The 25573-nt window shown below is 44.0% G+C and overlaps 1 protein-coding gene, 1 long non-coding RNA gene and 1 pseudogene across 3 annotated transcripts in view; 1 reads left to right on the top strand and 2 right to left on the bottom strand.

The window, feature by feature from the left end:
* Positions 1 to 300: 300 nt before the first annotated feature.
* On the bottom strand, positions 301 to 476 carry LOC127483589 (cytochrome c oxidase subunit 7C, mitochondrial pseudogene; annotated as a pseudogene).
* Positions 477 to 4537: 4061 nt separating this feature from the next.
* LOC103350891 (uncharacterized) overlaps positions 4538 to 25573 on the top strand; it is a 28183-nt gene continuing 7147 nt past the window's right edge. For both annotated transcript variants that reach the window (XR_518733.4, XR_011381581.1), the window contains exons 1-2: positions 4538 to 4673; positions 4836 to 4953. This is a non-coding gene — a long non-coding RNA (uncharacterized lncRNA). The remainder of the gene's footprint in view (positions 4674 to 4835; positions 4954 to 25573) is intronic.
* LOC138845010 (endogenous retrovirus group K member 25 Env polyprotein-like) lies at positions 18976 to 24431 on the bottom strand. The gene is made up of 2 exons (XM_070055770.1): positions 23499 to 24431; positions 18976 to 23108 (listed from the first exon to the last, which is right to left on the bottom strand). Exon 2 carries the CDS (start codon positions 20193 to 20195, stop codon positions 19539 to 19541), a length of 657 nt encoding a protein of 218 aa, XP_069911871.1. The 5' UTR covers positions 20196 to 23108; positions 23499 to 24431; the 3' UTR covers positions 18976 to 19538.

Here is a 25573-nt window from a genome sequence, read left to right as displayed (position 1 = left end):
TAATCCAAAAAAAGGAAAAATTAAATAAAATCTCAAAATTGAAAATCATATAACAAGCTAAATCATACACATCTTGACTAAGGAATTAATACTGGAATATTATCCAAATAATAAAGTAGGCATATGCTCATATTATCACATTCCCTGCATCAGAAAAGAGGCATTATGCATCCATGTCTTAAGTTTATTTAGAAACATATCTAGTATGCTGTGAGTTCAAGAGTTTGATCCATTTTTCAGACAGATGGCACTTCTTGAAATGCTCTTTGTTATCTGTTAAGAGGATGACCTTAAACATCCTTATTTCTTAAGGAGTTGGTGCTGTACTATGGAGAAAGGTGCAGCAAATCCAGATCCAAAATACAAAGTCATCATAACTAGCAGCCTCCACTAATTCTTCCCTGGGCCCTCCTCATGGTGGCTCCTATGGGTTCACATCCTATGGTTGTGAACCTCTGGATGCTCTCTCCCAGCATAGCGATGTTGGAAGCTCTGTGTGAGGCACAGAGACAGACGGCGGAAGAAATGGTGGCACTACACCCAGCCTCGCTCCTTTCACGACCTTGTGTACAAGGTCCTTGTGTACAAGGACTGAATGAGCAGGACTAAGCATTTCAAATAGGCTAAGAGACAGATAAGGGGTAGAGGCAGAGGAAGAGGAAGAAAAGAGGAGAGAGAAGGAGAGAGGAGGGGAGAGAAGGGGAGGGGAGGGAAAGGAAGGGAAGGGCAGGGCAGGGCAGGGCAGGGCAGGGAAGGGAAGGGCAGGGAAGGGAAGGGAAGGGAAGAGAAGGGAAATGACAAGTGGAGAGGAGCAGAGAGGAGACGAGAGAAAACCAACAATGCCTGATGAACTGGTGACACCATCAAAGCTTCCATGGCTGTGAGTTAAAAAGGCAAACAACACAAATCTGTTGCAAACTGCCAAGGTCTTGTCTGACTGTGTGTCCTTGAACAATGGAAACCCTGAAAAATACCCCTTTAAGTATCTCTACTTTGAAAGTTGAGAGGACCACAGAAAAATTCAGATGGCTCTTTCCCAGGAGAATTTTCAAGACATCAAAGAAAATAATAGCAAGAGCTTAAATGTTGGGATTTTCCATTAAGAAGTACAGTAAGTAGGGGCTGGCATTATGGCACAGTGGTTTAAGCTGTGACCTGCAGTGTCACCATCTCATATGAGCACCATTTCAAGTGCCAGCTGCTCTACTTCCAATCCAGCTTCCTGCTAATGTGCCTAGGAAAGCCATGAACCTGGAAAGAGTTCCAGGCTCCTGGTTTTGTCCTGGACTACCCCTGGCCATTGCAGCCATTTGAGGAGTGAGCCAGTAGAAGGAAAAATCTCTCTCTTTGTCTCTCCCTCTCTCTCTGTCTCTCCCTCTCTCTGTGTAACTCTGCCTTTCAAATAAACAAAATAAATATTTTAAAGAAAAAAGCACAAGGGCTGGCATTGTGTGTAGCAGGTTAAGTCATCACCACCACTCCCATATGGGAGCCAGTTCGTGTCCTGGTTTGTGTCTTAACTATTACAGTTCTGATCCAGCTCCCTGCTAATGACTTGGGAAAAGCAGTGGAAGGTGGCCCAAGTGCTTGGCCCTGCACCAACATGGCAGACCCAGAAGAAGTTCAAGGCTCTTGGCTTTAGCCTGGACCAATGCTGGTCATCACAGCCATCTAGGGAGTGAACCAGAGATTTCTGTCTTTCCCTCTCTCTCTGTAATAACTCTTTCAAAAATCAATCTATCAAACAAGCTTTTTTTCTTAAAGTATAGCAAGTAGCAAATTGTTACACTTTAAAAAGTTTGTACTTTGGCTGCCAGTGCCATAATCTTGCTTACCAACTGAGCTCAGTGGAAGAGAATCATCTTCAAAGGTTGAATTGGAAATCAGTACACAGGAACCAAGACTACAGTCAGAGAAGATGTTGAGGACCTGTTGGTACTTACAGTTCACCATTTCCAAAGCAATTAGATTGGGAGGTGCTAGGCAAACCATCAAAGCATTGGTTAGAAGGAGCATCCACACTTTGTGAAAGATTAAAACAAACACACATGAAATAAGTAACTCTACTGCCTGCTCTTTGCAAATCTACCCACCTTACCAGTGGTAGGCTAACTGAAAGTCCTATGGCTTTACTTTTCATGATTCAAAAGTAATTCACACTAAAGTGGAAACTACTAAAAATGCTTTCACCTGTTGCCTGTCTTATGGACACATCTGGTGAAAATGGGAAAGAAATCCAGAAACCTGAAGCAAAGACATAACATTCTCACTGCATTTTACATAAATGCATAGGATGAGACCACAGCAGGCAAGAGAGGCCCTGAGAAATTGGCCGCTCCAGGTGCCTCACCTTGGGCCAGGTATAAGGAACTTGCTGGTGTTCCAACCTGGATGTGCAGGCTCATCAGTCCGGTTGTTTCTCATTGGCTGGATCATTGTTTTTTCTTGGGAAGAAGACTTGTGTTGGGACAGAGTGGTCTCTGGCACCATAGGACTGAGATGCATGGCCCCACATCTGCATAGACTATGCCCTAAAATTACCTGGGACATTGTAGGGCATGCTAGCTTCTGGCAGCACTCAGAGAAAGAGAGAGAGGGAGATAACAAATTTTTCCAAAGATGGCTGTATTCTATGCAGTACTACACAATGGTAGATGGGAGAGGCCAATCTAAAGTCATAGTTTGGCCTGAAAGACCTGTATGCGTGGGACATAAGAAAGCCACTTTGTGTGGGCTTAGTACTCTTAGTCATTTTGTTTCTAACAATAACAGAAAATAAACTCAAAGGATTAGTATAGAGATCATGTGAAGTGTAATTAAGTTCTCTAAGTTTAAAAACAGTTGGATGTGTCCAATTTCTTTTTTTTTTAATATTTTATTTATTTATTTGAAAATGAGAGTTTCAGAGAGGCAGCAAGAGAGAGAGCTTCACTGATCTGAAGCCAGGAACCAGGAGCTTCCTCCAGGTCTCCCATTTGAGTACAGGGGCCCAAGGACTTGGGCCACCCTCTACTGCTTTCCCAGACCATAACAGAGAGCTGGATCAGAAGTATAGTAGCTGGGATTCAAACCAGCACCTATATGGGATGGTGGCGCTGTAGGAGGTGGCTTTACCTGCTATGCCACAGTGCAGGCCCCATGTCCATTTTCTTCTTGGAAAAATTCAACCTACAGACCTGTTGGCAAAAATCTGAAGCTAATTCTATGCAGATAACCCCAATTATTGCCTGTCTTTTCCCTCCTTTTTTGTCTTTCTTTTTCTTTTATATTCCTTTTTCTTGTTCAGATAGATTCTATTAGTGTCTTGAATAACCAGCACCTATCAAATAATTATTGTGGTGGAGGATTCAGAATTTTTTGAAAAAGCAGCCAAAATAATTCATTTATTGCAGGAAGACATAATTTGAAATGTTATGGGGGAAAAAGTGTCAGCAATCTTATGTTGCCTGAAGCTTGAGTGGTTTAAAGCAGGGAAATGTTGTCATGGCAGCATTCAAGTAGGACTGGGTTTCTCCTTCTAACAACCAGACTGGATTCCAGAGAAAGAAGGAGTGGAAAGGTCTTGGCTTATAAACTCTGCTTGGGCACCATATGAGATACCCTTGCTTTGTGCTAAGGGGGCGTCCCCAATCTCTCACCCATGCATTTCTTTTTTTTTTTATCTTTTATTTAATGAATATAAATTTCCAAAGTACGACTCATGTCACCCATGCATTTCTTCATGTCCTAACCACAAGAAAGCAGAGCTCTGCTCAGCAGTGTTCCCCTACTCCTCCCACTAAGCAGCCAGCCCTCCCAGTGGTGAAAGAGAAGGCAGTACAGGGAGACCTCCAGGAAGATAAAGACTATCTTTTCTATTTGCAGTCTTGGCATGGACTCTGGTTAGCTGCCCATGTACCAATGCTGCCATTAAAATATTAAGACAATATTAAGCAGCTGAAATGTTCAGTCAACACCAATTCTGTTCTATCTATCTCTGCTTCTAAGAAGAAAGAGTGAGGAAGAGGAAAAGAGCAAGGTAGATGTTCACAAAACTTCCTGGGAGCCAGTGCTGTGGCATAGTAGGCTAAGCCTCTACCTCTGGCCCCAACAACCCACATGGACCCTGATTTCATGTCCTGGCTGCTCCTCTTCTGATCCAGCTCTCTGCTAGTTGCCTGGGAAAGCAGCAGAGGAGGGCCCAAGTGCCTGGGTTCCAGCACCCTCATGGGAGGCCTGGCAGAAGCTCCTGGCTCCTGGCTTCTAATTGGCACAATCCTTCCTGACATCCTTTGTCTTGTGTGGCCACCATGTGCCAAGAAAAAGATAAATAAGACCCAGCATTTCTAGAGTAATGTAACATGTGATAAGCTGGATTCTCTCACAATACATTGACCATGTTCCTGAGAACAGAGGGCATGACCACGCCTAACATTGGGCTCAGTGCACCGCGAGTGTTCTAGAATTGTGTATCTCCATTCAAAATCCAAAGGGCTAGGGTCTGTTGTGTTCTATTGAGGGAAAGTGGTTTCTGTGGAAGTGGGTGGTGGTGATTAATTTTATGTGTCATCTTGAGCGGGCCAGAAAGTGCCCAGGTTAAACATTGCTTGGGGATGTGTCTGAGAATGCCTGAAGGTGAAATCAGCACATGAAATCAGGGAATGAAGTAAAGCAGAGGGCACACTCCAAAGTCGGTAAGCCTCATGAAACCCACTGAAAGCCTAAACAGAACAGGGAGGCAGAAGCAGGACAAGTTTGGTCCCTTTTTTCTGCTTCACTGCTTGAGTCCAGACATCTCATTTCATCTTTTTCTGCCTTCAGATGAGGATTTACACCATGGTTCCCTTTGTTCTCAGGCCTTTGGACTTGGACTCAACTTCACCACCGGTTTTCCTGAGTCTTCACGTCATACATAGTTGATCGTAATACTTCCCAGTCTCCGTGATCACATGAGCAATATGGATATTCCCTATGGTAAACTGATCTAGCCACGTTTATCTGTCTGTCTGTCTATCTATCTATCTATCTATCTATCTATCTCAAACTATCTTGATCTCTATCTGTATCTATATGTACCACACGAGCAATATGGATATTGTTAATGGTAAATTGATCTAGCCACATTTACCTCTCTATATCTATATCTCTATCTCTCTATGTATCTATCTATCCATCATCTATCTACCTATTTAGTCTCTCTCACTCCCTCTCACTCTCTCTCCAGAAGCATGTGTCTGTCATCTAGCTAGCTAGTTAGCTTCTTTCTAACTATTTAGTCTTTCCTTCTACCAAATGTGTCTACCTATCTATCCCATTAGAAAACTATTGAAAGCTATTTGTCCTATGGGTGGAATAAGATTTGAAAGTTGGAGAGCAGCTGAAGATAGAAGGACAAAGAAGAGTAGGCAAGTCTTGTAGTAGAGACTTCCAGTTATTATTCAATGTCTACCATTCCCACTTTTAAAGACAAAATTTCTGTTTGGGCATGGGCACTAAATGTTACATTTCCCGGCATCCCTCACAGTTTAACACAGCTGGGATTGATGAGGTGTGCATTAAAATGTTGTGTGGGACTTTCAGGAAGTTTTCTTGAAAGGCATAGATTGCCGAGAAGAGTCCTTTTTTGCATTTCTGCTTTTCCTCTTTCTCTTTCTTTCCTTAATGCTGTGTTAGCTGGAGCCCAGAAGCTATTTTGGACCTTGTGAACTGAAGTCCTACCTGCCCTGAAAATGTCAAGTGGAAAGATCAGAATATGGGTCCCAGCCCGTACTGCCCATCTGCCAAGGCTTGTGACAGAGAACTAGACTCTTACCTTACTTGAACAACTGTTATTTTGTGGTGTTCTGTTGGGTGTGGCCCAACCTAATTTTAACTAACCAAGAAGTCTATTCTTTGACCCCCCAAGTAGATGTCAATGATGGCTTACCATTTACAGTCACTGACATGAAGATTGCAGACAACTTTTATGTTACAAAATGAGTAAGGGCAACTTTGCTTTAGGATTTAGCTGATAGAACTACTTATTTTTTTTAGTCATGCTCTTTGTGGTTTACCATTCAGATTTCCAAGAAAGGGAACTTAACCTGCTTTCTATGCACCTGTGATTTCCTCAGACCTCAAGAACACCAAAAAGGGGAACAGCACCCCCTTTCAATTCCTCCCTCAATAGCTCTGCAAGTCCCAAGAGGAGGGTCACATGAGTGCTCTGATGTCGCTTTCTTGCCTAATGACATTTCCCTTTCTTGCATTTTGACTATTTGGAAGCTGCCTAAGCAGGAGCAACTTCTGTCCCTGGTTATGTGTGTAGCCCAGGCTGCACCCCTAGACATCAATTCCCCAGGCTCCAGTTACCACTGTCTGGACACCAGCCACCACTGTCTGGACACCAGCCACACCTAGGATGTCTTGCTGCTTTCTGTGTCTTAAGTAGCTATATAGTAATTTTCTTGAAAGAATTCTTTAAATATTTATTTGCTTTTCCATCACAGACACTTTTCCCCAGAACCTAAGCTGCATTGAAAGGCCCCAAGACAGCAGTTTCTGTCTTATTGTTCTTTGCATCTCCAGCATTGAGCATAGAGTTTGACACCTAGAAAATGCCGATCCATTTTTGTTTTAATGAATGACAGTTCCAGTCTAACCTGAACAATCATCCTGGCACCAAACTGGTGTGCCCCGGCTTTCATCCTTCAGGTCTTTCCCAGACTCTCTTCTTTACCCCTGATTACCAAGGATTTATCTCAGGTTCTCACATTGTAGCTTCTCACCACATACAGCACTGAACATCTCAGAAGGGCTGGGAGAGATGAGAAGTCCTCAACCCACATGACCTTATACACTCCCTCATCCCACATCTCCATGCTTCCCCACCTGAAAGGAACAGCATTTAGCTTTGAAAAGCCAAGCCTAAAACATATAGAATCTTCTACTTCCACCATGTCTTTATCCCTTTGAGTATACTTGCACCATTCCTCTCCTGACTGAGACCAGGAAGAGGCACAGTAAAATATTAGCATCACGACACTCATTTGGGATCTATGGGATCTAGCAGAGATAGAAAAAGAAGACAGCTCTTAAGGGCTCGAGCTAGACTTTCTAATGCCACAACTTTCAGTTGATGCTGTGGAGCCTTCTGTCCCTTAGAGCCCCTTCGCTGGAGAGGTCAAGGCTCCTGAACCTGCACACAGGATGAGGAGGGAATTCCACCTGCCAGCCTCCTTGTCTGAAGAGTCCCTGTTCTGTCCACAATAGAACGGGCAGCAGTGTCAGAAAGCTGTTGAAAGTTCTCCCTAGGGAAGGTGAGAGGCAGTGGGTTGCTGAGCAGTAGATCCTTGGAGACCACAGCCATAGCTAGACAGTAGAAGCAATGGTAACAAGGGCAGTGGCTTAGCCAGAGCCCTTAACTCCACTCTCAGTGCCATTAAATCACACAGGGAAGAGGATTTGTCTTATGTCATCATTAAGTCTGGAACATTGTACAACATCTGGCATATGTTGGGAACCCAATAAATATTTGTTGGGCAAATAAATGAATGCACACCAATGAAATCACTGATCTGTAGCTTTGGCTTTAAAGAAACTCGCTGGGAACATTGCAAGCAGTTAATAAAGAGCAAAGGCAACATAGACAGCTTTGGTATTTATATAGCAGCATGCGCTTACTTACAAGGACTGAAGGATTTTGATACGACAAGGAAGAGATGTGTAATACAGCATTAACCTTTATGTTCCTGTTCAGCCAGAGATTGTAAAACTTGCTCAGGCTCAGGCACAGCCCCCGGAGACTTTCAGAAACTCTTCTATTTCCCTCCAACTTGGCTCCCTGTTCTAGGAAGTAGATTAGAAATCAAGATGCCCGGCTTCAGATCATGATTCTGATTGCGTTTTGTGCATATGGGTGAGTGAATGTGTGGGGTTGAATTTGGTCTAATGATTTAATCTCTGGACATCTCAGAGCTGTGGATAGTGAAGATAAAACTTCCTGTTCTACTGAATTAACAAGCATATGCAGTTATCAAATGGAGGAGTTCATTTGAAAAGCACTTTTAAAACCTCAAAGTCTAAAACTCTAAGGGGTGGCGTTGTAATATGGCAGGTTAAGCTGCTGTGTGGGATGCCTGCACACTGTGTTGGAGTACCTGGGATCAAGTTCTGCCTCTATTTCTGATCCAGCCTTCTGCTATTGCACACTCTGGGAGACAGCAAGCATTTGGGGCTCTGTCATCCACGTAAGAGACCAGTGTGGGGAGCAACCCGGACTGGACTGAGTTACTGGAATTAAGACTTATTCTATGCATCTGCTCTCCCACAATATGGCGCTGAGAAGGGAAACAGCTTCTACACAGCTGCCTCCAGTTCAACCAATAAACTGTAGGACCTGCTCCTGATTGGAGGAGAGCAGCGTACTCGGCGTGTGGGTAGCAGAGTTGGGATTGGTGAAGAGGACTATAAAGGAGGAGAGAGACAACATGCACCAGGAACATCTAAGGGGAACATCTGAGGGGAACATCTGAGGGAACACCTGTGCAGCCCCCGAGAGAGCTGGCCGGTGGTGTGCCGCTCCCCCGCGGAAGTGGGGAAAGTGGCCGGGGGAACCGCCCTTCCACGGAGGTGGAAGGGACGGTAGCCAACCCGGGAAGAACCAGCAGCAAACCCGGGGAGGGCCGAGCAGACGAAAGAACAGCGCAGGGTCCTGTGTCGTTCCTCCACGAAGAGGGGGAGCGACAGACCAGGATAGATTTCCTGGCTCCTGGCTTTGCCCTGGCTTCATCCTGGCCCAGCCCTGCTATTATAGGCACTTGGGGAGTGAATCAGCAGATGGAAGATATCTTTCTCTCTCTCTCTCTCTCTCTCTGTAGCTCTTTCTTTTTTTTTTTTTTAACTTTTATTTAATGAATATAAATTTCCAAAGTACAGCTTATGGATTACAATGGCTTCCCCCCCATAATGTCCCTCCCACCCGCAACCCTCCCCTTTCCCACTCCCTCTCCGCTTCCATTCACATCAAGATTCATTTTTGATTATCTTTATATACAGAAGATCAGCTTAGCATACATTAAGTAAAGATTTCAACAGTTTGCTCCCACACAGAAACATAAAGTGAAAAATACTGTTTGAGTACTAGTTATAACATTAAATCTCAATGTACAGCACACTAAGGACAGAGATCCTACATGAGGAATAAGTGCACAGTGACTCCTGTTGTTGACTTAACAAATTGACACTCTTGTTTATGGCATCAGTAATCACCCTAGGCTCTTGTCATGAACATCATGCTGAGTGCATTAAGCCAGTCCCAAAGGGACAAATATCATATGTTCTCCCTGATCGGTGACAACTAACTGAGCACCAAAGGGGAAACTTGTTGAAGTGAAATGGACACTATGAGAAATAGTGACTTGATCAGCTCTTGTCCTGATGGTTGATGTACAATGTAATACTTTATCCATTTTAGTATTTTTTTTTTGTTCTAGTACCATTGGTTGAACTCTGTAATTAACACACAATTATTCTCAGGTGTTTAAATTTAACTGAAAAGTGATCCCTGTTAGGAATTTGGAAAACATTATGCTGAGTGAAATAAGCCAATCCCAAAGGGACAAATACCACATGTTCTCCCTGATAGGTGACAACTAAATGAGCACCAAAAAGGAAACCTGTTAAAGTGAAATGAACACTATGAGAAACAGTGACTTGATCAGCCCTCGCCCTGACTGTTGATGAACAACTTAATATGTTATCCCTCTTAGTATTTTTGTTTGTTTGTTCTACTTAATACTTTTGGTTGAATACTGTAATCAATACACAGTTATTCTTAAGTACTGAAACTTAACTGAAAAGTGATCGCTGTTAAATATGAGTGGGAATAAGAGAGGGAAGAGATGTGCAATTCGGGACATGCTCAAGCTGACTTACCTCAAACAGTAGAGTTAGAAGCATACCAGGGGATTCCAATTCAATCCCATCAAGGTGGCATGTACCAATGCCATCTTACTAGTCCTAGTGATCAATTTCTGTTCACAATTGATGATAATGATAGGACTAAGAACCAAAGGGATCACATAAACAAGAATAGTGTCTGCAAATACTAGCTGATAGAATCAAAAAGGGAGAGAATGATCCAACATGGGAAATGAGATACACAGCAGACCCATAGAATGGCAGATGTCCTAAACAGCACTCTGGCCTCAGAATCAGCCCTTAAGGCATGCAGATCCGGCTGAAAAGCCCATGAGAGTATTTCAGACATGGAAAGCCAAGACACTCTGGGGAAAAAAAAAACCTAAATGAAAGATCTCCGTGAGTGAGATCCCAGTGGAAAGAACGGATCATCAAAGAAGGAGGTGCCTTTCTCTGAAGGGAGGAGAGAACTTCCACTTTGACCATGGCTCATGACAAGAGCTCTATCTTTCAAAATAAGTAAAATTAAATGCACTTTTCAAAATATGCTATGCATGCTTTCCATTTTCTAGCTTTTTTCTATTTCCCATTTCTTATTTTTTTTAAAGATTTACTTTATTTATTTGAAAGAGTTACAGAGAGAGAGAGAGAGAAAGAGAGAGAGAGAGAGATCTTCCATCTTCTGGTTCACTCCCCAAATGACCACAATGGCCAGAGCTGAGCTGATCTGAAGCCAGGAGCCAGGAGCTTCTTCCAGGTCTCCCATGCAGGTGCAGGGTCCAAGGGCTTGGGCCATCTTCTACTTCTTTCCCAGGCCACAGCAGAGAGCTGAATTGGAAGTGGAGCAGCTGGGGCTCAAACCGGCGCCCATATGGGATGCTGATGCTGCACGCTGGGGCTTTAGCCCACTGCGTCACAGCATTACCCCTTCTTATGTTTTTAACTCATATACATATATTTTTCTCTTCTACTTCTCTTTCTTTGTTATGATTGTATGGGTTGGTACACATTCTCAGAATACTGGAAAATCTTTTAACCCGTGAGCTCCATTTCTTCTTATCTTCCATAAAACAGAGCAAAGGGCAGGAGAGGGGAAGGAGCAGGTGTTTGGCCTGGTGGTTAAGACACTAGATATGAAGATTCTGTTCCAGAATTCATCAGAATGCCTGGATTTGGTTCCTGGCTCTGACTGCTGCAGGTGCAGACATTGGGAGGCAAGTGACTGGATTCCTGCTACCCACATGGGAAACTGGGATTGAGTTCTTGGCATCAGCCAATGGTGGGCTATGACATTCTCCAGAGTTCATGACTTGGAAAACAACTGTGGCCTTGACTCCCTTAGGAAGCTCCTAATGCCATGTATGGTTGTTTTACCTTCCCCATTCCTCTAACTTTCTCCTCAGATAGTCCTTGAGTGATGAAAGTTTACAATCTGTATGCAAACGTCTGTACAAAGAGAAAAGCAGTGGAAACTGCAGACTACAAACCCTGCCCAAAGTAGAACAGCATCAGCCCTGGGGCAGAGAAGGAAAGTGGCTTGAGTTTTCCCCTCAGGATGTGCAATATCATTTTAATTAAAGAGTGCACAATACTTTGGATTAGGAGAAGGCTTTATCTAGCTGAGCATCTCAGGGCAGTGTTAAGACTTACCCTTCAGAGGGAAGAGGGAAGAGGGAAGAGGCTGAGAAACTGCTCAGTGTTTCAGAGTCTTCGGAACAATGAAGACTAATTACCACCCCTAACATCCTATCATTTGACCAGGAAAGAAGCAGACTAAGCAGGGATTAAGAACGTGCAGAAGGTCACCAACCAGCAGTTGACAGAGTTGCAATTCTAACTAGGTTTTCTAGTCTCTTTTAAGGTTTCTTTGCAGTCGATTTATACATTTATTTTGGCCTTATAAATGTTTAAGTACCACAGGAATAGAAGTTAATGCTATTCACATGTCAGTAATAATTGAAATAATGTAAATCACAAATTTGAGAGTTTGTGTAAAGCTGCCTTGTTCAACTACACCAACGGTTGAAATACAGATGTTAAGAGACAATGACTCATGTCCCTTAGCACAGGACAAACTGAGACATTGGCTTGGTCAATACCATGCCCTTTGGGTATAAAATGTGACAATGTATGAACTGTTTAAGTCATGGAAAGTCAGGCTTTATAAATTATAAGGTTTGATGAAGTTGATAACAGAATGGGTTTAAACAGCTTGCTTCACAATCATAAATTTAATTTCCTAGAGAAAATTTAGAAAAGAAAGACTATAACAAAGAAATCTCCTTGAAACTGCTACAAACCACAGCTTACAGAATATTGGGAGGTTCCTGACCTAGCTCATTCAAGCCCTCTTTCCTAACCCCATACTGGTATTAAGCTTTGTATTCCAGAGAATGCTACATGTTTCACTTAATATTGTCTTGAATTTTCCTCCACAACACAAAAAATTATGTGAAAACATTTTTGCACCTTTCAATATTCCTTAAATTTTCACAATTTATTGAACTATCCCACCTGGCACCCAAGTAGTTGGAAATTCAGATTACTTCCTATTTTTAAAAAATGTCATAAACAAACATAACTTTGCTTCTTACACATTCACAAAAATGGTTGGAATAAGGGAGACATTTTTTAAAGGTTTATTTATTTACTTAAAAGTCAGAGTTACAGAGAGAGGGAGAGAGAGAGAGAGAGAAAGTGAAAGAGAGATCTACCATCGGTTGGTTCACTCCCTAGATGGCCTAATGGCCGGACCTGGGCCAGGCCAAAGCCAGGAGCCAGGAGCTTCTTCCAGGTCTCCCACATGAATGCAGGGACCAACCTTCTTCCACTGCTTTTCCCAGGCCATTAGCAGGGACCTGGATCAGAAGTGGAACAGCCAGGTCTCCAACCGGCACCCATATGGAATGCTAGCGTCACAGGCAGCAGCTTCATCTGCTATGCCACAACCTCAGCCCCTTTAAGAATTATAATGCAGTATGCTTTGGACTCTCTTCTAGATTTTCCCCAGTGTTTGGAGATTCACCTCTGTAGCTTTCGGTGAGATTACACGGTCCCCAGGGCATCCCAGGCCAACTTCCAAGATCATTTACCTGGTGCCTTCACCTCAGAGAGCCTGTTCTTGTCTGAATATGTGAAAGAACTGGAGAAGCATGTACTATGTCTTTCAAATCTCTGGGTCCCCAGCCTCTAACCACAGGCTTGGATGCTGCTGAGGCCTAGGAATTTCTCCCCATCTGACCCACTCTGGATCCCAGTGTCTCTGCCCCAACTCTGGGGCTTCCCCTCCCGCAAACCTGTCTCCCAAGCTGGTAGGTGCCAAGCCCTGTGTCCCCACTTCAAGGCTGCCACAAAGAGGCACCGATGGACCAATCTGGAGCCACCTGGCAAGTGCTCCTGGCTATGAGCCCCTTGAGCACCTTGATATATAGATAGAGAATTTCCATTTGCTATCCCCACCTGCAGAGTAGATCTGTTATTTAAAAAAATCTCGAAACAATAGAGAAATGATGGATTTAGGCTGTTTGCGACACTGTCTCCAAGTGTTTAGGGAGCTCTTGTTTCCAGTTTGAATGAGAATTAGGGAGGCTTTGGGGTGGTACTGTTGTGAGCAGTACGGGATGGATGGGAAGTACTACTTTGCTAGTTTGCCTTTGATGGAGTGAAGAATGAGCACCTGGAACTTGGCCACTTAAGACCCCAGCAGAGGGAAAGACGTATGAGGAAGCAGAGTCCTTGCCAAAGACCTTCAGTCCACCAGCTTGTTTGTGCTGTGAATGGAGGAGCTGATGTTGCCAGGAAGTTTTTCTACAAAGGCCCACAGACCCACGGTCCTTGGGTCAGTCCCAAATTGAGAGGGGTCATTTTCTTTTATAGATGAGCGCCTTCCAGCTAGACCAGAATGAATAGCTCTGATTGCGCTTCTTGTTGTGAGGGTTCGTATCTCTTGTTCTTACTCCTGTGATTTTCTAGGTCAACAATATTATTTCCCAAATTGTAACCAAAATCCAGCATTTTAAAAATAGGACTGAACACTACTGCTTCCCATGCACTGTTCTACTGGACTATGATTAAGTCCATCTGAGAGGGTCTCTTAGAACGAGAAGAGGGAGGTTAAGAAGTGATTTTTATTCTACAAAGGCCGAATATGTGGCAGATTATTGATCATACATAACTCAAATCCTTTCAAGACTAAGAGTAAGTTTGTCGTAACTTCTGAAATGGAAGGAAATCGCACAATGACTAGCAGTGAACTCTAACCTGTTGTTGCTTCAGAACAGGAGGGAGACGAAGCTGCCTTTCACCACGTTGAAAGCAGGGCCGGATAATGAGGACACAGCAGAGGCTATAAATACTGGGCTGACAGAGCAGCAGATGGCTGGGTTGGAAGTGGATGTCTGAGAGGGAAATTTGCTAAGTGGTATTGGCATATGTTTTTTCTCTCTCAAGTCTTTGACCTCCTACTTTCTCAGATTTTGTCAAAGGCTTAGAGAAATAGATTGGGAAGTTGTGACAGCAAAGGAAAATTTCAAAAGCAAAGAAGGAGGAAAAACAAGACTCACTGAGGCATGTCACCCTGTCTCTCCTTGTGTGATGGTTTTGCATGGTGAATAGTCATGTTTATCCTGAAAATACCAGGATACCTCCTCAAATTTTCCAAGCACTGTTCCCCTGGTTACCACTCTCAGTGACCCGGGGTTGCATATAGAAGACTGGATTGCAAGCTACTGGCTCTAGGTCTACGGGTACAGAGTGGGTTTGACCTCGTAAGAGCTTCCTGTTCACTCTTGTGTAGGGACTGAGCCCATCCACATGTGCGTGCCTTGTCCAGCTCTGTTGGCAATACCAACACCAGTGAACTCCTTATTTTGCACTGCTTATTAATTAAAGGGTGCGTTTCCAAAGTGGTGTATCAGTTTCACTCTCATGAGACCAACACTTAAGCTTCCGTTTTGTTGGATTCTTTTATTTTTTTGACTGAGAAGTTATCAATTGCCCTCACTTACCACTTGTCTTTGAGTTACTCTGTTGCGAACTCATCAAGAGCAGGACTATACCCTTACTAGCACCTAACATGGAGTCTCTAGCATAAGCAAGAAGTAGCCCATGCATCATCGAATTGCATCATTTGGAAATGTCTTACTAGATTACAAATTCATTGATGGCAGGAGTCACAGAGCCCCTTAATTGTTTAACACCCCAGAGCAGCCAGCACAGAATCTTGTACCTCTGGTCCTTATAAAATGCAGAAGACACTCTTATCTCCCCAGTGGAGGAAACCTCAAGGTTGGGAAATAGATTGTTGTTAATCTAACTGTACCTACAGGAAATGCATGTGAATCAGAGTACAGAGGACCAGACTTAAAAACCCATGTTTTGTCTAATACTTGGCATTCATGGAAAGAATGTAGATATAAGAGTCACCAACAAGGAATAAGCCTGGTGGCTGCCTGTGAGCAAAGTCAGAATCGCTGGATCCACAGTGGGTGAAGCTCTGGTGTGAAGAATGGAGTGGTAAAGCAGCTCTGGAGGGGCTCATACCCGCTTTTCTTTCTGCAGACATTTCTGGCCTCAAGCCTGTGGTGATCATTGGTCTCCTCCCTGGAGGTGCAGTCCTAGGCAGAGCTGTGCTTTCGGACTGGCCAATGATGCAGTGCCTCTTCCCAAACTGCACCTCTGCATCCTGAATGGCAACATCCAGCCTGCTTTGGACAACTGCTACTTTCCAGCTCTCCAGGGACCGTGGCATTGTGTGTCTGCCCTCTGGAAACTCAGGGTACAAATGTCTTCTGACCACTTCATGGCCATTGCCATCTTTATTCCATGGAAAGGCAACAATTTCCTCCCTCTCCCATCCTCTTGTCCACCAAGCTTGGTCATCTGTGGCCCAGCCTCAGTTCCTGAGGAATAAGCTGCATAATGTAATTGAAGGTGACACCAAGACATTGTAAACAACAGCCAGGACTTTGTCTTGAAAATAAGCCAGTCAGAGTGTTGGCTCTTGGTCCTGTCCAAAGCATGTGGGCGAACATTTTTAAATCCTGCTACTCTTTGCTCTAACCCCAAAGCTAGGGAACTTTTGCTGTATGAATTGTTTCCTTTTACGCTTGTGTATCAAACCCAGTGATGATGGAGGAGTGGCAAGGACCTTGGAGAGGTGCATCAGTAAAACCACACCAGAGAAATGTGCTTGAGCCGACAAGTAGAAAATGTAAGTGCAAATTATGTGCTTTATCTTCTTGCAAAGGCAGCTCAGCTCTCATCTGCTGTTAGACAACTATCTTTCACCCTTTATTGCCTGTGAATTCTGAACTTCTTTATTTCCATTGCATGTACTGTCCCTGGTTCCTGACACTGCAGCAATACAAACTTCAGATCCACTCTTGTTATGTTTATCCAAGTACCCCTTGTAACCACAACAGAACTTCCCCAAGGACATTAGTCCTCTGATGCCTCATGCTTCTGACTTGTAGTATACTCCCATGACTGACACGTAACCTACCCAGCACCATGCCTCCCCATTCTTAGACCAACCCCGAATCCCATCTTCCATACCCTTGCTAGGCCCAATGCACTCGGTAGGCTGTTCTCTTGCTGCAGAGTTTTCTTTCTAGTGGGAATTGTTGGAGACAGCAATTCCCCTGTAGCCTTAAAAAAGTTCCACAAGGAGCCACCATAGTGTAAGCCACTGCCTGTGATGTTGGCATTTCACATTGGAGCACCAGTTGGAATCCTGCATGCTGCACTTTTTTTTTGACAGAGTTATAGACAGCGAGAGAGACAGAGAGAAAGGTCTTCCTTCCATTGGTTCACTCCCCAAATGGCTGCTACGGCCAGCGCTGTGCCTATCCGAAGTCAGGAGCCAGGTGCTTCTTCCTGGTCTCCCATGCGGGTTCAGGGGCCCAAGCACTTGGGCCATTCTCCACTGCCTTCCAGAGAGCTGGACTGGAAGAGGAGCAGCCAGGACTAGAACCCGGCACCCATATGGGATGCCGGTGCCGCAGGTGGAGGATTAACCAAGTGAGCCATGTGCCGGCCCCGATGCTGCACTTCTGATCCAATTCTTTGCTAATGCTGCTGGGAAAGCAGTGCACATGGCCCAAGTACTTGAGCCTCTGTGACCCACGGAGGTAGACCGCGATGGTGTTCCTAGCTCCTGGCTTCCACCTGGTCCAGCCCTACCCGTTGTGGCCATTTGAGTAGTAAACCAGCAGCTGGAAGATGTGTGTGTGTGTGTGTGTGTGTGTGTGTGTGAGTCTCTCCCACTCTCTGTAACTGTCTTTCAAATAAATAAATAATGAAAAAAGAAGACACTTGGCCGGCGCCACGGCTCAATAGGCTAATCCTCTGCCTCCAGCACCAGCACCCCAGTTCTAGTACTGGTTGGGGCACCAGATTCTGTGCCAGTTGCCCCTCTTCCAGGCCAGCTCTCTGCTGTGGCCCGGGAGTGCAGTGGAGGATGGCCCAAGTGCTTAGACCCTGCACCCCATGGGAGACCAGGAGAAGCACCTGGCTCCTGGCTTCGGATCAGTGCCACCGCGCCAGCTGCAGCGGCCACTGAAGGGTGAACCAACAGCAAAGGAAGACCTTTCTCTCTGCTCTCTCACTGTCCACTCTGCCTATCAAAAACAAAAAGAAAGAAAGAAAGAAAATGAAGGGAAGGGAAGGGAAGGGAAGGGAAGGGAAGGGAAGGGAAGGGAAGGGAAGGGAAGGGAAGGGAGAGAAAGAAAGAAAGAAAGAAAGAAAGAAAGAAAGAAAGAAAGAAAGAAAGAAAGAAAGAAAGAAAGAAAGAAAGAAAGAAGACGCAGCAGCTTGTTTCTCCCTCATATAGTCTTCCCAAGGGTGAAAGGTTCAGATTCTTGAGGCGCCTCTGCTCCATGTGGTCATTCAGTGACCTGGTTTCATCCTTTTGGTTGCTCTGCCAGTTCTCTAGGACAGATGCTAGGAAGCTTCTGATATAAAAAGCCAGGTATCGAATGATTTCTGAATTTGTAGACCATTTGGTCTCTCTCACACTGACTACCCAACTTTGCCATTGTTATCACAAAAGCAGCCAGAGATGGCACACAAGCCTTATTTACAAAAGCAATCAAAGAGTCAACTTTGGCCTGTGAGCCATAGTGTGCCAACTCCTGACCTAGAGCATAGGACATAGCTATCTGTAAGCTCAGTATCTTTCAAGCTGGATCATAAGATGCTTGCATATTCTAGCTCTCAGCAAGGGAAGTGAATTTAGAGCTAATTGCATGCCCTGGCACCTAGCACAATGCCTGGCAGGAAGAAAGTGCTTAAATACTGGTTGAAAGATGCAAAGATGAAAAGCAAAATTGAGCTATATGAGAAATATTGGGCTCAGTTCACCCACTAGCCATGTGACTTGCTCCAGTACAACGGCCTTCCTGTTCAGACTACCCCCAAGTCAGGCCTCATTAAATGGAATTTAATGTTTGTCACACATGCTTTTGCTAATTCTAATCACTTGGTAATTCTGATAGTGTCAAAACTTTATTTTTTGGTAAACAATGATAAGGATATATTCACACACTAAGATTTGATCTTCACAGTCCTTTGTGTGGCAGGTAGAAGTTGAAGCAATTGATGCCCCGATTCAGAAAAGGAAGAACTAGAACTAACACTTAAAGAAAATGTTCTATGTTTTTCTACCACACTGTTGAAGAGTCTTTTTAACTTATTTGATGCAATTTCAGTCATTGACATTGTTTATAATTTAAAGACAGCTATATTGATGAATTCAGAAAATAAGTGAATTTTTCTCAGTGAGACATTTTTAGAATGTTTCAGCAAATACACTTCTTTTTTTTAAGCTTTGTTCATTTATTTATTTGAAAGTCAGAGTCACACACAGAGAGAAAGAGAAGTAGAGAGAGAGTCTTCTATGCACTGGTTCACTCCCCAATTGGCTGCAATGGCCAGAGCTGTGCTGATCTGAAGCCAGGAGCGAAGAGTTTCTTCTGGGTCTCCCACATGGGTGCCCAAGCACTTGGGCAATCCTCTACTGCTTTCCCAGGCCATAGCTGAGAACTGGATCAGAAGTGTGTCGCGTCCCTCGACCAGCAAGGAAGACACGACCCGAACTCTTCTTCAAGCAGTTTATTCAGGAACCTTGAACAAGCTTCTTCTTCCGCCTCCTTCCCTCTCCCATCCCTCTTATAGCCATCAGCACACCAATCAAAAGCAGCCAAGTGGCAAGGATTGATAGGTACAGCAATGCGGAAGCCGGAAGGGAGCTCAGCCATCTCCTTATTAGGAGTTGTTTGTTTCTCGCCAGTCCTTCCGGGAGAAAGGAGCCGGCGCCATCTTTAGGGCGCCGTGCAATGGCTCCCCACAGTTCCCTCTTTTTGTTTTAGAACCAGGCATCTAAGGATTACAGGAGAAGGTAGGGGTCTGTCCCCCACTGCCAGGCATCCACCTGGAACAGCATCCTTTTCGCGGGGGTGGGATCTGGGATGCCAACCCACATGCAGACAGACTTGCCTTCCAGAGAACGTAATGGCTCGTTCTCTCTGCAGTGCTTTGCCTCGCACCCTGCACCCATGCCTAGCATTCAAGGAAGGCCAGCCATGCTTGTGGTGATTGTCCAGCCTCAAGGGCATAAAAGGCTTGAGCTATCATGGCCAATTCCCGCCGATGAGCTGTCCTCATCCTGCACAAACACCACAGGCAAAATAACACAAGTAACAACAACCCGTCAAAGCTCCAAGTCCCACCCACTCCTTCAGGTTGGAGACGGCTGTGCAGATCCAGGATGACAATCCAGATGCGAAGGAGACATCCACACATGTGGAGTTGATGGTGACCACGGCAAGGCACAGTTGCTTCAAGGTGTAGTCAAATTCTGCGGACCAATTCTGCAAGAGCATCTGAGACAACTGTTTAGAGTAATTTGCTGCCTGAGTCATGTTATCGTACTGAACAGAGGTCACACACAACCCTGAAAATTTCCACTCACACCCTAGCTGAGCAAGCTGCCAGAGAGTATCCACCTGCTCCTGTACCAAATCCACACGCTGATTAACAATCATCAAGCCTCCCTTTATATGTACATTTAAGGATGTCTGAGTATCCAAAGCAGCAGCCACGGAGGCCGTCAAATTATTCAGGGTATTAGCAGTTTGAACTGTCCCTGTGAGCGCTATAGCAGCTGTTGTAGCGCCCACAGCTGCAATGGAAATGGCGGTTATAACGGCTGCAGTAACGATCCCAATCAGCAATGTTATAATGAAGATCGAGGGGCTGCTTTGTGACATTGTTTGCCGTACCAGTCGCTCAGGTAACCATCGAGAATATAGAAACATGTCCACGTCCCCATATTAAAACAGGGTCAGGTCCATACCATTGAGCAGTTAGAGGGTCTTTCCACTTCACATAGACTTGTTGTCTTTTGGTTTCAGGATGCAAGTGACGATCAGCTGCAGTTTTCCCTTGATTATCCAGTATTAGAAAATTTAAAATGAAAAGAGCATGTGATAGCCATTTTTGTGGGGAATATGCCATGGTCCCGTATTCCCCCTTTTTTATTTTTTGTAAATAATTTTTTAATGTGGCATGTGCTCGTTCCACAATACCTTGTCCCTGGGGATTATAAGGAATCCCGGTGATGAGATGTGGAAGTTAGTACAGAAGTGCTTAAAAGAGTTGGAAGTATACGCTGGGCCATTATCAGTTTTTATCTGTATAGGGGTTCCTAGAACAGCAAAGGCCTGAAGGCAATGAGAGATGTTTGGCAGCCTCGCCGCATTGTGGGGTGGCAAAAACAAAACCTGAACATGTATCTAAAGAAACATGTATGTATTTTAGTTTACCAAATTCAGAGAAATGGGTAACATCCATCTGCCAAAGCTTAAGGTTTGGACATTGAGGTGATGCAAATCATGACCATGGGATGCTTCTTAGACTTTGTCAGTCCCTCTTTAAAGGATCTGGCTTCTGAGCCAGAGACTGGAGCAGCTAGAAAGAAACATGTTTATAGCTGAAGTTTAGCATCATTTCACATCTTGGCACCACTTTTAATCTAAACAGCCCGATTGGTTATTATCTCTGCAAGATGAGAGATATCTCTTTTGACATCTCCAGGGGCCCTCTGGAGATACCAAAAGTTCAGAGAATTTAGAACTTTGATTTTCAGAAAGTCTGTTAAAGGTGCCAAGAGAACTTAGAGTATCTGGTCAAAATAGAATTCCTTAACATTTAGTCAGGGCGATTTTAACACTTTTAGACCAGATCTGATCATAATATTTAACATAACTTTTTAAGACTTAATACTTTTTATCAATCATAACTTAACAGACAGTAGAGTACACATTTACTTGGCAGAACATGAATTTTTAGGTAAACCAGAAATACAAAAACCTTGAACATAAGAGTTAGCACATGAAATTATCACATAACTCAGAACTATTTAACAGAGTTAAAAAGAGCTTACACGACCTAACTTTAGAAATGGCAGAGTAACTGATTAAGCAGACACTGTTAAAAAGCGACGTTACAGTTTTTGCAACAACAGATTTTAAGATTTACAATTGAGACCATTTCCAGATAATTACTAACATTAGTACACATTTTAAAAAATCCCATTGTTATAACAGAAGATCAGACTTCAACTTTAGGTTAGTGTAATTTTGGCATTAACATTTAACTTATAGAAAACTCTGTAAACAATGTTTTAAAATCGTAAACTTTTTACAACTTTTCATGACTTGCTCACACCTTCTGAAACTTTATACCTGTAGTTACTTTTACAGTCTTGAATTATCATGTATGGACAACCTATGAGAATACATGCTGGCAAACTTAAAAGTCTCTTATCAAATTTAAGATGTTAAAAGTACACATAATATGTTTTCCATATTTTACTTAGCACCGACGCCTGGATAACTTAAAACACTGAGCTATTAATGAATACCACACCATTATCTGAATTAAAAGTCAAAATTACATTTCCATGCTTTTAAGTAACATAAGGATAACACCACTTGGGCAGCAACAGTCACTAGTGCATATTTACAACTTTGAAAAGATCTTCATCCTTAAGAGAAACAAGTTTAAAGCATATCAAAGACATGTAAATGTAAAACTGAGCAAGTAAACCAAAGGGCGTTTGCATTAACCCAATTTTCTGAACCAATCTGTATTGGCTTACTTGAGTTAACAACATAAAGGCTTGTATACACAGAATTTACTCTCATTTTTATAAGACTACTTTAGCTGAAAAGCAAAAACATGAATACAACATAGATTTGACATCATTTACTACATTTTAATACACTTTGTATAATTTGAATTGACTCAAACAGCTGTTACTTTAACAAATTTAGAGTCCCACCCTTTGAGAGTTCCAGGGATCCGACTGGAAGCCCCAAAGTTGAAAGACTCGGTTTAGAATTTAAACTATCAGAGAGTCAAACCATTTTAGTCAAAAATTAGTACGTTTAACCAAGGCTGTGGACTAGATCTGATCAAAGTTAGGTACTCACTTAAACATTAAAGATATAACGTAAACAGCTTCATGGTGCAGTTTTTCCAATCAAGACTCATACTGGCAATAGAAAAATGCGAAACCTTCAAGACACATGAAAACTCTCATTAGATAAGTTAGCTACAGCAGCACAGAAAAGAATTGATTATTAGCGTATGAGCCCATTGCTTAAGTTTTTATTAACTGTAAAGAGAAAAACCCATCAAGTTGGAAAGGGTTATCGAATTAAGACTTTTCTCTAGGTCAAGATACCTGTGGAATTTTTCCTCTCTCTTTCTCCTGGCCTGTCGCGTCCCCCTTTTTGTTTTAAAAGATATTCTTTCAGTGTGCGGTGTGCTCGCTCAATTATGCCCTGGCCCTGAGGATTGTATGGCAATCCATGGACAAGTTGAACCTCCATTTTTTGGCAATAGGTGGTAAAGGTTTGAGATGTATAGGCCAGGCCATTATCAGTTTTTAGCACCTGGGGTCTCCCCCAGGCGGCCCATGCATCCAGACAATGAGCAATCACCTGACATTAGGGATACAATTGGGCTAGAAGGTTTAATCAGTCCTGCGGTTTCCAATATCTTTAATGCGTTCACCACATATAAGGAATCTGACAACAAGTTAAAGGCAAAAGAGCACTGCTTAAGGACTTCAATAACTATTTTTAATTCCACAACTTGAGGTGAGCCTGGCTGAAACTGATGAAATACCGGGTCATTAGCCTCTACCATATAAACCCCACAGCCTGTTTTTATTTATTTATTTATTTATTTATTTATTTTTTTTATTTTTTGACAGGCAGAGTGGACAGTGAGAGAGAGAGAGACAGAGAGAAAGGTCTTCCTTTGCCGTTGGTTCACCCTCCAATGGCCGCCGCGGCCGGTGTGCTGCGGCCGGCGCACCGCGCTGATCCGATGGCAGGAGCCAGGAGCCAGGTGCTTTTCCTGGTCTCCCATGCGGTGCAGGGCCCAAGCACCTGGGCCATCCTCCACTGCACTCCCTGGCCACAGCAGAGAGCTGGCCTGGAAGAGGGGCAACCGGGACAGAATCTGGCGCCCCGACCGGGACTAGAACCCGGTGTGCCGGCGCCGCTAGGCGGAGGATTAGCCTAGTGAGCCGCGGCGCCGGCCACAGCCTGTTTTTGACCCATCCGTAAATATATTTGGAGCACCTGGTAATGGCTCAGCGGCTGTAATTTTTGGAAATCCTCATTTGCCGATTCAATTCCCGTACTTGCTTTATACCAGACTCTTTGTTATCACCACACTCTTCAGACTCACTGCTGCTTTCTGAGCTACTTTCTGCACTAGTACTACTTACTAAGGAGGGGCTGCGCAACTCGGAAAGATCGGGGTACAGTTTTTTCCTAGTTCTTTTCTGACTCTCCTTCAAAGTTTTCCCTTTTTCACTGGCAGCTCTCTCGGAGCGCTCTTCCTGAAGCTCCTCCAAGGCAGCTTGACCGCTCAGAATAGTTTCACTACACTGCTCATCCTCAAGGCATGCTCGCACTAACTTCCATATTGGTCTCACTCCCCTTTCGAGATTACCCTGTTCAAATGCAAAATCCAAATCCCTGCCTAGTTTGTCCCATGAAGGGATAGTAAGGCTTCCCGAAACCCCATACCAGGGTGCAATGGTATCGCAGTTACGTAAAAACCTATGCAATGTACTAGGCTTAAGTTTCAAACTGTTTTCTCAAAGCAGCGCATTCAGCGCCAGAAAAATTGGATGGGACTGTGAATTACCCACCGTCAAATATTGTACTCTTTCCCTGGCCACGGGTCAGAGCTCCTTCTGCTTTTGTCGCAGAACTTCCTCTGCTTTAATCGCAGAGCTATCCTCCCGCTATTGTCGCAGGACTGCCCGCTGTTATCGCGGATCCCCACCTTATTTTCCTGGGGGACTTACCAGCGCTGCCCTGACTGCAGGAAGTTCTGAGTTCGCGTTTGAGATGGTTCCCCGTACTGGCCACCAGTTGTCGCGTCCCTCGACCAGCAAGGAAGACACGACCCGAACTCTTCTTCAAGCAGTTTATTCAGGAACCTTGAACAAGCTTCTTCTTCCGCCTCCTTCCCTCTCCCATCCCTCTTATAGCCATCAGCACACCAATCAAAAGCAGCCAAGTGGCAAGGATTGATAGGTACAGCAATGCGGAAGCCGGAAGGGAGCTCAGCCATCTCCTTATTAGGAGATGTTTGTTTCTCGCCAGTCCTTCCGGGAGAAAGGAGCCGGCGCCATCTTTAGGGCGCCGTGCAATGGCTCCCCACAGAAGTGGAGCAGCCGAGACTTGAATTGGCACCTATATGGGATGATGGCACTGTAGGCGGGGGCTTTACCTGCTGGCCAAAGCGCCAGCCCCCAGCAAATATATTTCTTGATAAGATTTCATCAACAAATAAAAATTATCTTGCACATCAGGCTTTGTGGTAATAAACTGAATGCCAAATGACCCATTTTGGACAGATTATAAGATTTTTCTATAAAAGCCATCCCAGGATATGACTGCTTGAAAGAGTACCATGTAGTGTAATTAGAAGTTATTAGACAATATACCTAATGGTAAAGTGATCAAAACTTCATATATTCTTAAAATTTCATGTACTAACAGTCCATTGGAAAATGCCAATTTCAAAATAGTTTACCTTTATGTTTTGATAAGCTGTGCTTTCAGACACAATATGGCAGAGGGAGTTTGGATTAGTAGTAGGAGCAGCTGGGGATGGGGGAAGAGAAGGGAAATGGAAGAAACATGAACGTAGACTCTCACAATCATAGGGCAGAGACAGCACCCAGGACCACCCTCGGGAAACCCTTACAGGGATTCCAAAAGTCAGAGAACAGCCCTGAGAGCAAACATGGAACCCACGCTCTCCAGAGCTGGTCCTTTGGGTCTGAAGCTCCTTACTAAGACGCCCATCCTGCACGTCAAGAAGAAAAGTCACAGCGGGCGTCCCTGCTGGATTTGCAGATGGAAGCCATGGCTCTCTTTTCAATGTGTTTATACCAGTTCTTTTTAGTTTTTCTGTCACTCCCACCCTTACCTATGGTAAGCAAATGTGCTGAAACGACACCAGGGGAATGGTTTCAGTAAATTACATTTCCCAGGAAATTACCAACACACTATTTCTTCCTCTTCTCTCCTCCTCCCCATCTCCTCTTTTTTTTCCTTCTCCTCCTCTTCTTCTTTTACATTTTTTTTGCCCTGAGAAT

Source organism: Oryctolagus cuniculus, chromosome 13 (assembly GCF_964237555.1).
Source record: "Oryctolagus cuniculus chromosome 13, mOryCun1.1, whole genome shotgun sequence".
NCBI classification, from domain to species: domain Eukaryota; kingdom Metazoa; phylum Chordata; class Mammalia; order Lagomorpha; family Leporidae; genus Oryctolagus; species Oryctolagus cuniculus.
Note: the sequence above shows the minus strand (reverse complement) of the source record. Positions and strands in the feature narration are given on the sequence as shown.

Excerpts from the sequence above, each read along its gene's own strand:
- LOC138845010 (XM_070055770.1), bottom strand. The coding sequence starts at position 20,195 with ATGTTTCTATATTCTCGATGGTTACCTGAGCGACTGGTACGGCAAACA.